Source organism: Triturus cristatus, chromosome 2_1, assembly GCF_964204655.1.
Source record: "Triturus cristatus chromosome 2_1, aTriCri1.1, whole genome shotgun sequence".
In the NCBI taxonomy this organism is placed as follows: Eukaryota; Metazoa; Chordata; class Amphibia; order Caudata; family Salamandridae; genus Triturus; species Triturus cristatus.
Window position 1 is genome coordinate 330968329 of NC_140581.1, and position 12673 is coordinate 330981001.

The 12673-nt window shown below is 41.3% G+C and overlaps 1 protein-coding gene across 1 annotated transcript in view; it reads left to right on the top strand.

The window, feature by feature from the left end:
* Positions 1–12673, top strand: part of PARP8 (poly(ADP-ribose) polymerase family member 8) — a 788553-nt gene that overhangs the window by 376264 nt on the left and 399616 nt on the right. Inside the window, exon 7 of the mRNA XM_085631232.1 lies at positions 2520–2614. Coding sequence (XP_085487358.1) covers positions 2520–2614 — 95 coding nt within the window. The remainder of the gene's footprint in view (positions 1–2519; positions 2615–12673) is intronic.

The window sequence follows — 12673 nt, forward strand, 5'->3', positions numbered from 1 at the left end:
GTCTTCAGACTAAACTCCAGGAACTAGCAGAGAACACGAAAAGCAGACCGTTCTCAAGTGAAAGGCATAAACAGAGTCTTGCAAAATAAAGTAATGTCGTAGCAGTGTCGACAATGGCCCTAATGGCCATATAACAGTATAACATTCTGGACAAGCGCCTACATAATGAAGCTATGCACTAGAGGGTAGTATTCGACCCTGGGTGGCGTATGAAGGGATTAAAAATAGAAGTTGCTAAGAACAATGGGCAGTGCCACTGTAAGTGAGGCAGGAAATATTTGGTGAGCCAAGTACTGATGGATTGTGCATTCTTCATGGCGGAAAGGAAAAAGTTACTCTGACCTGTATTTAAAAAATATGGAATCCAAACACGGAAAATGGGTCTAGATTTGATACATGACCTTAGGTTCTTAAATGTAGCTATAGGCATTGGACAGTATTTGTGTAAAATCTTAAGGACACCGACCATATTACCCTTTTTTTTAATTTTAACATAAGGTTGACATGGGTGTTTTTTACTAAGTGAGCATACTTAATTCAAATGAGAGGATCCCCTAATAGGAATATGTTAGATGATTGAAAGTATATCTGAAACTGAAGCAAGATTAAGAGAGATCATTGAAGTTGCGATAAGCTGCTATGCACTTTACCCTTTATAAATGCTGATTGGAGTAATATAAATTGTTTGTCATTGACTAAAACCTTAATATGTTTTCTAAAGTGCTTTAAATATATGTGAGCTCTTGGGCTGGGAACTTTGAGTCATGGTACGGAGAAATGGGAAGTACTTGGGATTGAAAGTAATAATCATTAATTGATGTCTGAGGCTATTTAATTTTGGGGGGGATTTTTATGAATTGTGTGTATATTTCTATAAGAATGTATTTCTTGGAAATAAATTATTTTTGACTTGACTTACTCCTAAGAAAAATTCAAAAACTGTAGTAAATTTTTTTGATACTTTGCTTTTTCCTGAAAGCTGGGAAGATGGTGATCACAGCATAGCAAACCTGTTTTTGATGCCATGTTTGGAATTTATTTTTTTAATCTTCTGCACAGCATTAGTTCGCATTTGTCCCCCCCCAAAATGCTATATTTTGTCAATTTTGAAAATCCTCCAAACATTGGTACCTTAGGATACGTTTTGTGGAAAAAAACATTCTGAAGGCTTAAGCACATAGGGCCACATGCATCAAAGTAAAAACCGGTCGCAAACAGGCAGATTCTCAGAATCTGCCCCTTTGCGACCAATATTTTTGCATTTGGGATGCATCATCCCAAATGCAAACATGGCAATTTAAGTAATCGCAAAATTAGCAATTACTTACATTGCGATTGTATTTAAGGAATCACAAATTGCGATGCCTCAAATGCAATGCATAATGCCATTAAAAATAGCAATTTCGCTCTTAGGGGACGCAAATTACGGTCAAATGAAACTTGATGGTATTTTGCTTGAACTTTGAAAAATGCAATAAAAAAGTGAATTTTTCAAAGTTCCAGGTTGCACACACACATACCCTTGGGTCGTGTGTGTGTACTACATGCGTTTATTTAACAATTTCAAGGGTGCCTTTTGGCACCCTTGAAATTGCATGCGCAATTTACGAGTACCTATAAGGTACTTGCAAATTGCGCATGCAATTTCCTTTCATTCCTTTGGGCCTCTGGGCCTAAAGGAATGAATGGGAATCAATTCCTTAATTGCGAGTTGCAATTTGCAAGTCGCAATTAAGGAATTTGTAGGAATCGCAAATTTCTTTTGCGATTCATACATGCATAGGCGATAGCGATTCTTTAATTGAGATTCCTTAATAATCGCAAATAAAGAATCGCTATTGTATATGTTGATGCATGTGCCCCAAAGTGCCCAAACAGCAAAAAAAATGTCTCAGCACTGCAGCGGGAGAGGCTTCAGCAGCTAAAAGATTAAACCCAAGTCGGCAGATAGCGTAAAGAGAAAAACACAAATAAGAAAAATCATTAAAGTGTATGTTTCAGAATTCCTAAAACTTGGGCAGGAGCAGGGACCTGATTTGGAGTGAGATGGTAATAGAAAATCCTCTGCAAATTATTTTCCAGAATCCACTGTGCCATCCCTTTAATGGGGATAATCCACCTTAGACCATCGCACTTGCTTCAGTCACAGCTAGTCACTTTGCTGTAAGTCATTGGAAATGTGTGTGTAAGGAGGCATAATTTTTTGCAAACTGTGAGAGGGCCATTTCCTATAAACGAAAGAACCCAGTGTGAGCTTCAATTACAGATAAATAAATACCTTCTGTTTTTGTACTTCTTTTCTCATATCCTCCTTGGATTAAAGGTAAGAAGATGCCAACTAATGCAATTAATTCACAAACCTTGGTGTATGGCATTATTGCAGTAGTCGGAAAGGAAAAGGGTTGGTTATATTCGATGGCCTTAATCTTCAAAGACCTCCCTCAATTTGTTTCATTAATGTGCGTACTCTGTTTACAATGTATTACTTCCAATAAGAAATATCACATTCCCTTTTGCAGGTTAGTTTTGATGGAGAACTTCACAAGCACCCGCAGCTGGAAGCTGATTTGGCATCAGTGAGAGAGGTCTACGGATCCAGCGCCGTATCGCTCAGGTATTTAATCATTAGGGTTTCCTTCTTGAACAGTTGTGAATCTTGCCTGAAAATGTAATTCATATAAATGTTAGCATAGATAGTTTTCCTTTGCAGTGTGGCCTTCGGTTATTTCAAGCTGAATAACAGCAGTACTCTTGCTTGTCACTTTCAAAATTCTAAATGCAATCATCAAATGTTAACACTTGCTTCTACATTAATATTTTTGAACACCCTCAATGATTTCTGTGAAGCCCCTCATAGATCATATGCACCATTACTTCCTGCTTGTAGGTTATATTCATTCTAAAAAATACACACCTGTATCAACCAATCCCTATTTGTTTTATTAATTAGAGGGCAGATGTACGATGTGTTTTTTGCGGTGGCAGATGGGAAATCGGGCCAGTTTGCGACCGTAAAATAGGTCTGTTCTATTTACAAACCCTATTTCGCGAGCCAGTAACCTATAACCGACTCACAAAATAGATTTTTTTACCTATTATTTGGAAGGGGTGTGCCAAGGGCGTCCCTTCCTAATAGTGACTTGCACTTCATTGTAAGATTGTGTTGCGGCCGCAATTGTAGCTGCAAAACACTCACAGTGTACCACCCATTTCAAATGGGTGGTAAGCCACTGACAAATGGAAAGGAGTTCCCAGGTAATCCCTTCCCCTTTGTGACTGGCAATGAATATACTTTTTGAGAGCAGGCAGTGGTCCCACAGTAAAGTTTCATTTTTTAGGTCTCGCCTAGCGTAGCTGCGCACAAGCGCAGCTCGCTCGTGCGAGATTGAATGTTTTTGAGTATCTTCAGTAAAGGGCTTTAAGCCCCGCCCCTCTTTTCCATTGGCTGGCGTCACCGTTTATGCTAAACGGTGGCCAGCCATTGGAAATGAGCTTTCCGTGTTGCCTCCCTTTGGCTTTTTCAGACGGCCCACTTGGACAAGCTCGCCTGCTTTCCGTGGGTCGCAAAAGGTTTCTTATCTTTATGGGGACATGTGTGTCAAACACATGGCCCTATAAATATAAGCTCCGGTGCGATCCTCTTTCGCTTTCGGAGCGCTTGTTTTAGGACTTGTGCCCTGCTTGTGGCTGCCCCTCACTTCAAGCAGTTTTCAAGCAGCGCGCGATGTTGCGCTTTACTGCCCATTAGCCCAGCAGCCTCCAGCACCATCAAAGTACTTGGGTTTTTTGAGCAGCGCGCAATGTCACGCTTTACCACCTATTAGCCCTGCAGCCTCCAGCACCATCAAAGTACTTGGGTATTTTGAGCAGCGCGCGATGTTGTGCTTTACCGCCCATTAGCCCTGCAGCCTCCAGCACCATCAAAGTACTTGGGTTTTTCAAGCAGCGCGCGATGTCGCGCTTTACCGCCCATTAGCCCTGCAGCCTCCAGCACCATCAAAGTACTTGGGTTTTTCAAGCAGCGCGCGATGTCGCGCTTTACCGCCTATTAGCCCTGCAGCCTCCAGCACCATCAAAGTACTTGGGTTTTTCAAGCAGCGCGCGATGTTGCGCTTTACCGCCCATGAGCCCTGCAGCCTCCAGCACCATCAAAGTACTTGGGTTTTTCAAGCACCGCGCGATGTCGCGCTTTACCGCCCATTAGCCCTGCAGCCTCCAGCACCATCAAAGTACTTGGGTTTTTCAAGCACCGCGCGATGTCGCGCTTTACTGCCCATTAGCCCTGCAGCCTCCAGCACCATCAAAGTACTTGTTTTTAAAGCGCGCAATGTGGCCCTTTACCTTTAATTTTTTTTTCTTCAATAGGTGCGCTTGCGCACTAGGTTGTTCTGGGGTTCTGGACTGAGCCTCGAAGCCGCTCGGCGTTCCCCACCTAATCATTGTCATTTAGCCCCACGTGGAATACAAGCCCTGCAACCTACAGCATCATCAAAGTACTTGTTAATATTTAAGTGGACAACTTCCAAGAAGTGCCGGCACTACACTGGAGCAAACACAGTTTCCATTCAGCCCCTGACTGTCACTAGTGCAAACATGGAAACAATCACAGTCCCACTGACCCCAGAAGGGTTCTTCCTAAGATGCATTTCTCATGGCTATGGTGTTATTCTTATCCTGCTCAAAATAATAGCGGGTATTCCTCGGAAACTGAGGCAGTACGGCTCTTTATATTTCGGACTGACTGACTTCTGAATGTCAGTGTTGCTAGACAGCGAGATGCACTGCTTCCAGTGCAGCGGTGGGGGCTGAGGGGACGAGGCCCCTCCCACTCACATCCTAGCCAGGGAAGCAAAGCTTTCATTGTTCATCAGAACTTCCCAAGACCCGGTTGCACGGTTGCCATTTCACAACAAATGACTCTATTTTTTATTGTCTTGACAGTCGCAGGAGTTCACAGGACGGGGTAGGATCGAGCTGCACATTACAAGGTTGTTTCTAGCTCGATAACCCTGTCTGGATCAGAATCCCGAGACAATCAGTGCCTCGAGGAAGAGCCTTCTTGACATGGAAGTAATCTCTGCACAGGTTGTCTTAAGTATCTACTGGCAGTCTTTTATTCTGTATAGCCTTATCGACGTCCAACTTACTGCCTGAAACACCCGCCCCTTTCCTAATCTATTTATGGAATTATTAATTTTATATATAGCGCCCTGTTGCCGCGAGGCATCAATGCACTGCACGGGTCACACAGACACCTGATAACAGTACTGCTATACAGAGAAGCGATAGATATGTTTATAACACTGCATCTCCAGGGATTGGCCTTCGAATCAGAGTGTTCGTGGATGTGTTACTGAAAAGCCGTGTTTTTCTGTTTTACTGAGCACCTGCAGAGTGGGGGCAGTTGTCGTTCCTCGTAGCAGCCCCACCGAATGTGTGGTTCATCGTTTGGCTGTATTTTAATTTAGGGGTTAAAGGTTAAAAGACGCCTCCTCGGGCAGTGTGGTTCTATCCCAAGTTATTTCTCTTTTTATGTCCATCATGATTTTCAGTTTTCAATTTCCTCTTCCCTTCTAATTTAAAATATTGCACACCTTAAGCAATACTATTCTCCTGAGAGGATTCAATTTCATTGCCGACTTTGACCTTTGAACTCTGCAGCAGTATTGTTGTTCAGCTGCCCTGTCATGGCTGCCTCTAGCAGGAAAGGCATTGTATGGAAGACCTTCACAGGAACAATGTTTTATTAACAATCGTCATAAGTACTGGAATACCAGATGATGAATGCGTTTTTTTCATGATTTTCCAGGACGCACTTCACACAGTTTGCAAGGCTGTAAAATAATAGGGTGTGAAAGTAGTAAGTAGCTAAGCCCTGTGTACAGAATCAACATAATCATATGTACATTGCAAAGCCCCCAATGAGGTGCATGAGGAAACGTCACATCTGGCTAAAGTTTCACAAACACTGCCTAAAGGCAACAGGCCTGAACCCTACTTGTTCAGCACTCCTGCATGTAATTTCGTTGTGCAGAAAAACCATTTTCATTTTAAAATTCCAACTTTTTGATTCTCGAAATGAGCTGGAGGGGAGTTTCGAACTTGTAAAGTGTGCTCAGGGGGATGGACATTGCACCATTAATGGAGATGTTCTACTGCTGCAAATTAAGTCGCAAGGTGGGAACATGAATGCTGTCAGGAAGAGGAGCAAAGCAGTCGCCCTTAAATTCTAGCACCCACAATCTGGGACAGTTGTGGACATTCTCAAACATTTCCATTGGCGATGAACACTAAAGTCCTTACATCAACTTACTCATTAAAATGCAATAAATGTATCATTGACTCCAGAGTTACTTTCTCCTACTGTAAATCCTGTCTACCCCTTTCACGAATGAGGAAAAACTGGGTTAGGTAATTCCTCAAAGTGAAAACATTGAAAAATTTGAAAGAATACCTTAGGTCGCCCATGTAAATGAGTATTCACACTGCCACAGAGTAAATACAATTAACTGCTCGTATGTTTTTATGAAGCATTAGTGGCTTGGTGTGTTGAGGGGATGTGGGGTTGACAACAGACTGTAATAACAGGGTATCAGCCCCCTTAGCTTCTGCCGCCCTGGGCAAATGGACGAGAATGCCTGGTTGTAGGGTCACGTTTAATACCGCGAGAATTCTTCTGAGACAGGAATCCTCAGCTGCAATCCTCCTGTAAATTTGCAGATTTCCCTGACTTATGTAGATGCCTTTGAATCCCTAGAAAGCAAAAAGACACCCTAAGGTGCGAAGAAACTGGTGGAAGTGGATTATTCACTTAATAAATGAGGCCTTTTTTAATCCGGCCATACAAAATGGCTGCCTTCTTGCTTAGAGCCCATGTGGATATTTCACGACGAAAACAAAATACTGTATATGCACAGCCTTTGCTTGTGCCTTGATTTTGAGTAAAATATAAGGTGAAAGGTAGGGGAAATTAACCACAAAGTGTTATTTTAATTGTATATTAAATAAAAAGATCACGTTATGGAGAAAAAGGGAAACGGAAATGACACTGAGGCCTTGTCTGAGTGACATCTGATTTTCTGAGGTAGAAAGAATGTCATGACCCTGGGACCTCCTGCATGTGGTCACGTGTTTCTGTGCCCTCCTGCCCAGTCCCCCCTCATTTGTCTCTGCTGAGAGCAGCCAGTGGGTGGTTGCTGATGAGTTTAAGTCAGTCTCACACTCCAAGGGACAGAGACACAAAGAGTTGAAAATGCAATAGCTTTGATTAGGTTAAAGCCATTTGCTTTGCTATTGCTATTGCTTTGCTAATGGTATTGTATAGCAAAGCAAATGACTTTAACTTAATAAAAGGCGAGGCCTATTGCATTTTCAATGCTTGTAATTAAATGCATCCCATTTTCCTTTAAAAATGTGCTTCATTGAAAAACCCCACCAGGCCACCATCCCTGGGAGTGCTAGCCATTTCCAATGGGGTTGCACATTGCACCTGCCTCATGAATATTAATGCGGCCCGCAATTTGCGACCCCATTAGGAAGCGCTAACACTGTCTCAGACACTGTTGTAAATTCGAATTTGCGAGTCGCAATACGACACAATTTACGACTTGCAATTTGGAAGGGTCGTACATCTGGCCCTAGGTTTTATATTTTTGCGTTCATTTTTGTGCTGTGTTCTCTCGAAGGTCCCAAAAGTACCTGTGTCAATGGCCCTTGAAAGCAAAGATGCATTATATATGATCAGTATGCAACAAGGATGAAGGGTCAGACCTAGCTCAAATCACAATAAATGACAAGCAAGGACTCACCAAAATAGACATAGACAGTCATAACTCTGGTAAGCTATCCACACATCGAGGATGTGGGTGGTTACGCCATCTTTGTTAAAGTTAATGGAGACTTGTGTCACGATTAACCACAGAGTTGCATACCCATTCCCAAAAGCACGAAAGAAACCACTGAAATCAAACAAATGAAAATTGGCAAAAAAATTGCTAAATCTTCAACACCTGCAAAATCTAAAACACTGAAGATATGTTTAGCCAATATAATAAAACTCACTGATTTACAGTGACAGACAACATACGCAGATACATAGCTCAACATTTTTTTTAATTAAAGCAATCTGTATCTAAGAGTGGCACTGCTGTTTGACCAGGAGACCGGTGATGTATAACAACGACGATTATTGTTCATTCGAAATGTATTTTAAAAGTACAGTGTATAAAAAAATAATTGCATCCTTACTGGACACTTGATGCTATTACCTATTGGGGGTATTGTATGAAACACAAACATGTATTAAGGTAGGGAACTATATAGCTGCCCAGCACTTTTAACAATGAATGTGGAAGTATTTTAACATCAAATGTGCTCTAGTGAATAACCAAAGTGAAAGCACAGTTCTTGTGAAATGTGCAAGTGAAAACGTGTTAATAGAACAGTTTCAAAATTAATTAATAAAGACGTTTTGGCTGTGACAGCTAAATTGCAGAGATTATGGTTCCTTGTAACAGTATCCCTGTCTGATAGAGTACAAATTGAAGGAACACAGTCCAGAACCATATGGTGTAGATAACATACATTTCAATGCCTTCAAAAAAGGTTTTTTCGGGGCCTTCATTAGGAAATGGGGGCCCGCAATGGGCTGTTGCGAAATGTGATGGGAAAGAAGGAAAAAGTACGAGATAATGCCCAAGGGTTGGAAAAAGTATAACTTACAAGTAGTCTGCTGGAACTTCCAGGGGGGGCACCTGTGCTACTTAAAGCAAACCAGACACAGCCAGCAACAATACAAAGCAAATGAACATGACAGAAATGGAGGACAAATATCAAATGAGAACATACCGATAAAAAATAAAAAAACAGCACTAAACACTAAGGGGCCGATTATGATGTCGTTAGGAAAAGATCTGGATGGGATTTGGTATTGAAGAATTTGATTCGGAACTCTTGTTCCTTCCAAATCATACAGATTTCCCAACGACCGATCACAATGCCCGGAAAGACCGAATCGGTTCCCAAAGGCATCCGGACAGCCGAGTCTTACCAAGCCGATTCGTACAGCTCTATGGAAACGGATTCCAGACAAGTGATTGCGATGACAGATTCGAACAGCCGTTCCAATTTGGTTAACCGAGACAAAATGGCTGCCGGAATCTTTCATACTAAGACTTATGAATGTAGCCCGTGGGGGTACCCAAGGGACCCCTCTTCCCAACCATGCTCAATGTGGCAGGCACCATGGGGTGCCGCCACGGGCTGCAACCACCCCTTTTTTCAATGGGAGCCTGTTTTATTGTTCAGAACACAGGCTGCCAGTGAAGTCAATGCAAGTCTGACCGAATGATGGTGGGAAGCATCGTAATCGGTCTACTGGACTCACAGGACCCGATTCGTTAGGAAACCATTCCGGAACTGATTAGTTCCGGACAGTTTCCTAATGACATCGTAATCGGGCCCTAAAAGTAAAAATCTAGCATCAATACCCACTTCTTATAAGAAGCACTACAGTGAGACAGACAACCTTAGAGAACACTTTAGCATTGTTCATTTTTATCTCTTCTTATACTCTTACTTATATAACACCTCACCATCAGGTGGCAAGTGCATGAGAATTAAATGCTTTGCAATTTATAGTCCCTCCACTGACTATAAGATAAAAATGTGTGCATTAACAAATGACTGCAACTTCTCTCCTTTCCAGCATCTCTACATATAGTCCGCAATACTAACCATGGCTGTATTGGACACCCTCAATCTTTGTGACATCACTCCATCAGGCACATTTCAAAAGCTTCATTCTGTGGGATCCCTTATCTAATACCCCAGTCAGTCGAAAGGCATTGGCTGTTAAAGGCATTTGCTGTTGGAATTGCACGCTTGTGAGTGTACGGCATTATGTGTTGTGAAAGGATGAAACTACATAAGAAACTTAAATCCCAATATCAGGTGGAGATGAACATTCAACATGATGGTATTGGGTAATCTTCAACAATGTGAAACCACTGACCGTAAAGAAGAGAATTGCAAAACAGCTTGGATTGTGTGGCAGTGAGTGAAGGTCTTGTCTCAGAGGTATGGCTTACTCTGTCAGCAGCAACACATTCGAACCAGCTCTCTTTGTTTTTGCAAGAGATTTCTAACCTTGCTGTCTTTTGTAATTTGTTAAACACATATTTATTAGATAGTACTACCTGTTCCTTGGTCTACCCACACTGTCCTTTTTCATTCTAGCACCAAGATGCCTTTCGAAGAACACACGCATAATAACCATTTATTGTTTCATAATGGTTTTCAGCCAAACTCTCTAGGTTCACAACCTCAAACCCTTAAAGCCCTACTCCTGACTTGCTAAGAATGTTTACATTCTGAAAGTAATATGTAACAGTAAGATTACTTTAAGGTTCGCATTCAAAGGAAACAAAGATCAGTCAAACACCTTTTGAAAGTAGTATACTCAAATGCATCAACTCCTATTTGAAACAAAGTTAGTACCATTGGATTTAGGATACACCACATACAATCCCTCTGCTTGTGAAGATGTGTAAAGTCACACAACATACAAAGTGTGCCTTGGAAAACAACTTGGTAGAAGATATCAAATGAGGTTTTATTGAAGGTATCACAATTAAGATAAAGGTGTGGCTTGACTACATAGAATCCTTGACCTTTAGAAGCATTTGCTGCAGTGGATGGCATGACTTTCCTAATATTTGTTTCAACGTATTCTCCAAACATGGCATTTTGCAACTGGAAAGGTTAAAATTGCCAGTAATGATCTTTCCCTATTCAGTGGCAATTGGTTATCTTTGAAAAACGGTGGCATAAAAACTTTTTGATTTGAATCACACTTTACGAGCAAAATAAGAATGCAAAATATACCTAATGGTGGCTCTCAGGGTTTGTCTCTTGAGCACATTTATTTTTTAACTGGGGCAAATAGTGTATTTTACCAAACACATTTCACGTTTTTTTTATTTTAAAGCGAGAAGTTCTGAAAAGCTACTCATGATATCCTGCAACGACACTCAGTTAGGTTTGTGGTTAATCCTCTTCAGGAAAACTCTGAGAAAAGAGTTTAAAAATTAGACATTTTTCAACACCATTCCTAGTACTTTTCCATTATTACCCACAGAATTCTATTTTAAGAATAAAAATCCATGTGTATGTTTTTTTTACTCACTTTCAGCAATCTTGTCTTTAATGTAAAAGGAAAAAATGCTCAGTGGATTGTTGTTGTGGCCTGAGTGTGGTCACAAAATCTTCTTTAGTATGTGAAATAGTCTTTCATTCACCTCATTCTCTGTTTTTCAGGTTCTTATTTTCAGTAATATCATGGTTTAGACCAGTGCATCAGTTTTGTGTTCTCACAAGCACTTACATACATTACAGCCATACAAAGGCTGATTCTTACTTGCATGTACATGCATCATCATCACCTGCCAGGAATTCCATTTTTCCCGGGAGAAGGGGGACCTTAACAAATATAATCACAATATACCAAGAATTACATTCATTTTGCCAGTACCAGCATTATGCCAGCGGTGAACACTTATGTTAAGAATATCTATTAAATGCAAAGATTAGCCAGCTTTATGCCTGCACATGCCTTTTGCCAGATTGTGAACAAAAGTCTGGACAGAATTGCTACCCTTATGATATGAAGATTTACTGGGTATTTTCCAAGACAGTAGGTCACCCTCTTCTAATGCAAGGCTTGCTAGCTTTGAGCCTATTTCAATGGAGAGATCCCTGACAGCCCTGAACACTCTTAAATCAGGCTCTCTATCAGACCCATGCTCACCTAATCTATTTGCCTTAGAGTCCTCTATTATTAGTCCTCTGGCGAACATGATACTCAACGCATCGATAGTGACAGCTGCGGTTCCTTGCTCTCGGTAACATGCAAACATTCTGCCTTTGGCGAAGAAACCAATTGTGGACCCCAGCGTTACATCTAATTACATCCAAGATACTTGAAAAACACATGGATCAACAGCGTTCTATTTATCTGGAATCCAATAACTTGATGCATCCTAGCTAGTCTGGTTTTAGATCCCATTTTAGTAGAGACAGCGCTGATGGAGGTCTTTGAAAACATCAAAGGTATCCTTGATACTGGGTGAGGTGCTGTGCTGAGCATGCTAGACCTGTCATCAGCCTTTGATGTGGTCCCCCCATTCTAGACGTCTGGCACGTCTCGAGTCTATTGGGTTAACAGGTTAAACCCTGGACTGGCTTGCTTCTTTTCAGGCAGATAGAAGTCAATGAGTATGGATTCCTCCTTTTTCCGCAAAACCTTGCAAACTGACAGTGGGAGTTCCTATGGGCTCTTCCCTAAGTCCAACCCTGTTTAACATTTATCTTACTTCCCTGGCCCAGACAGCAGAAGCCCTTGTGACCAAAGTTATTTCCTATGCTGATGATATGCAGCAGCTCATTTCATGGGACAAAGAAGAAGATATTTTCATACTGAGTCTGAAAGTGCAAGACAAAATAAAAGCAATTTAAGTTGAAAAAAGCATCTTCAGCACTGTTTTTGTATTTCAGATACTTGGGTTAATGCTATCCAGAATCCTAACAAGTTAAAAAACACAATTCACTCACTCTTATCCAAGAAATGCTTGTTTCATTCTCAGTGTGAAAAAAACAGCTTGACCTTTGCAAACTA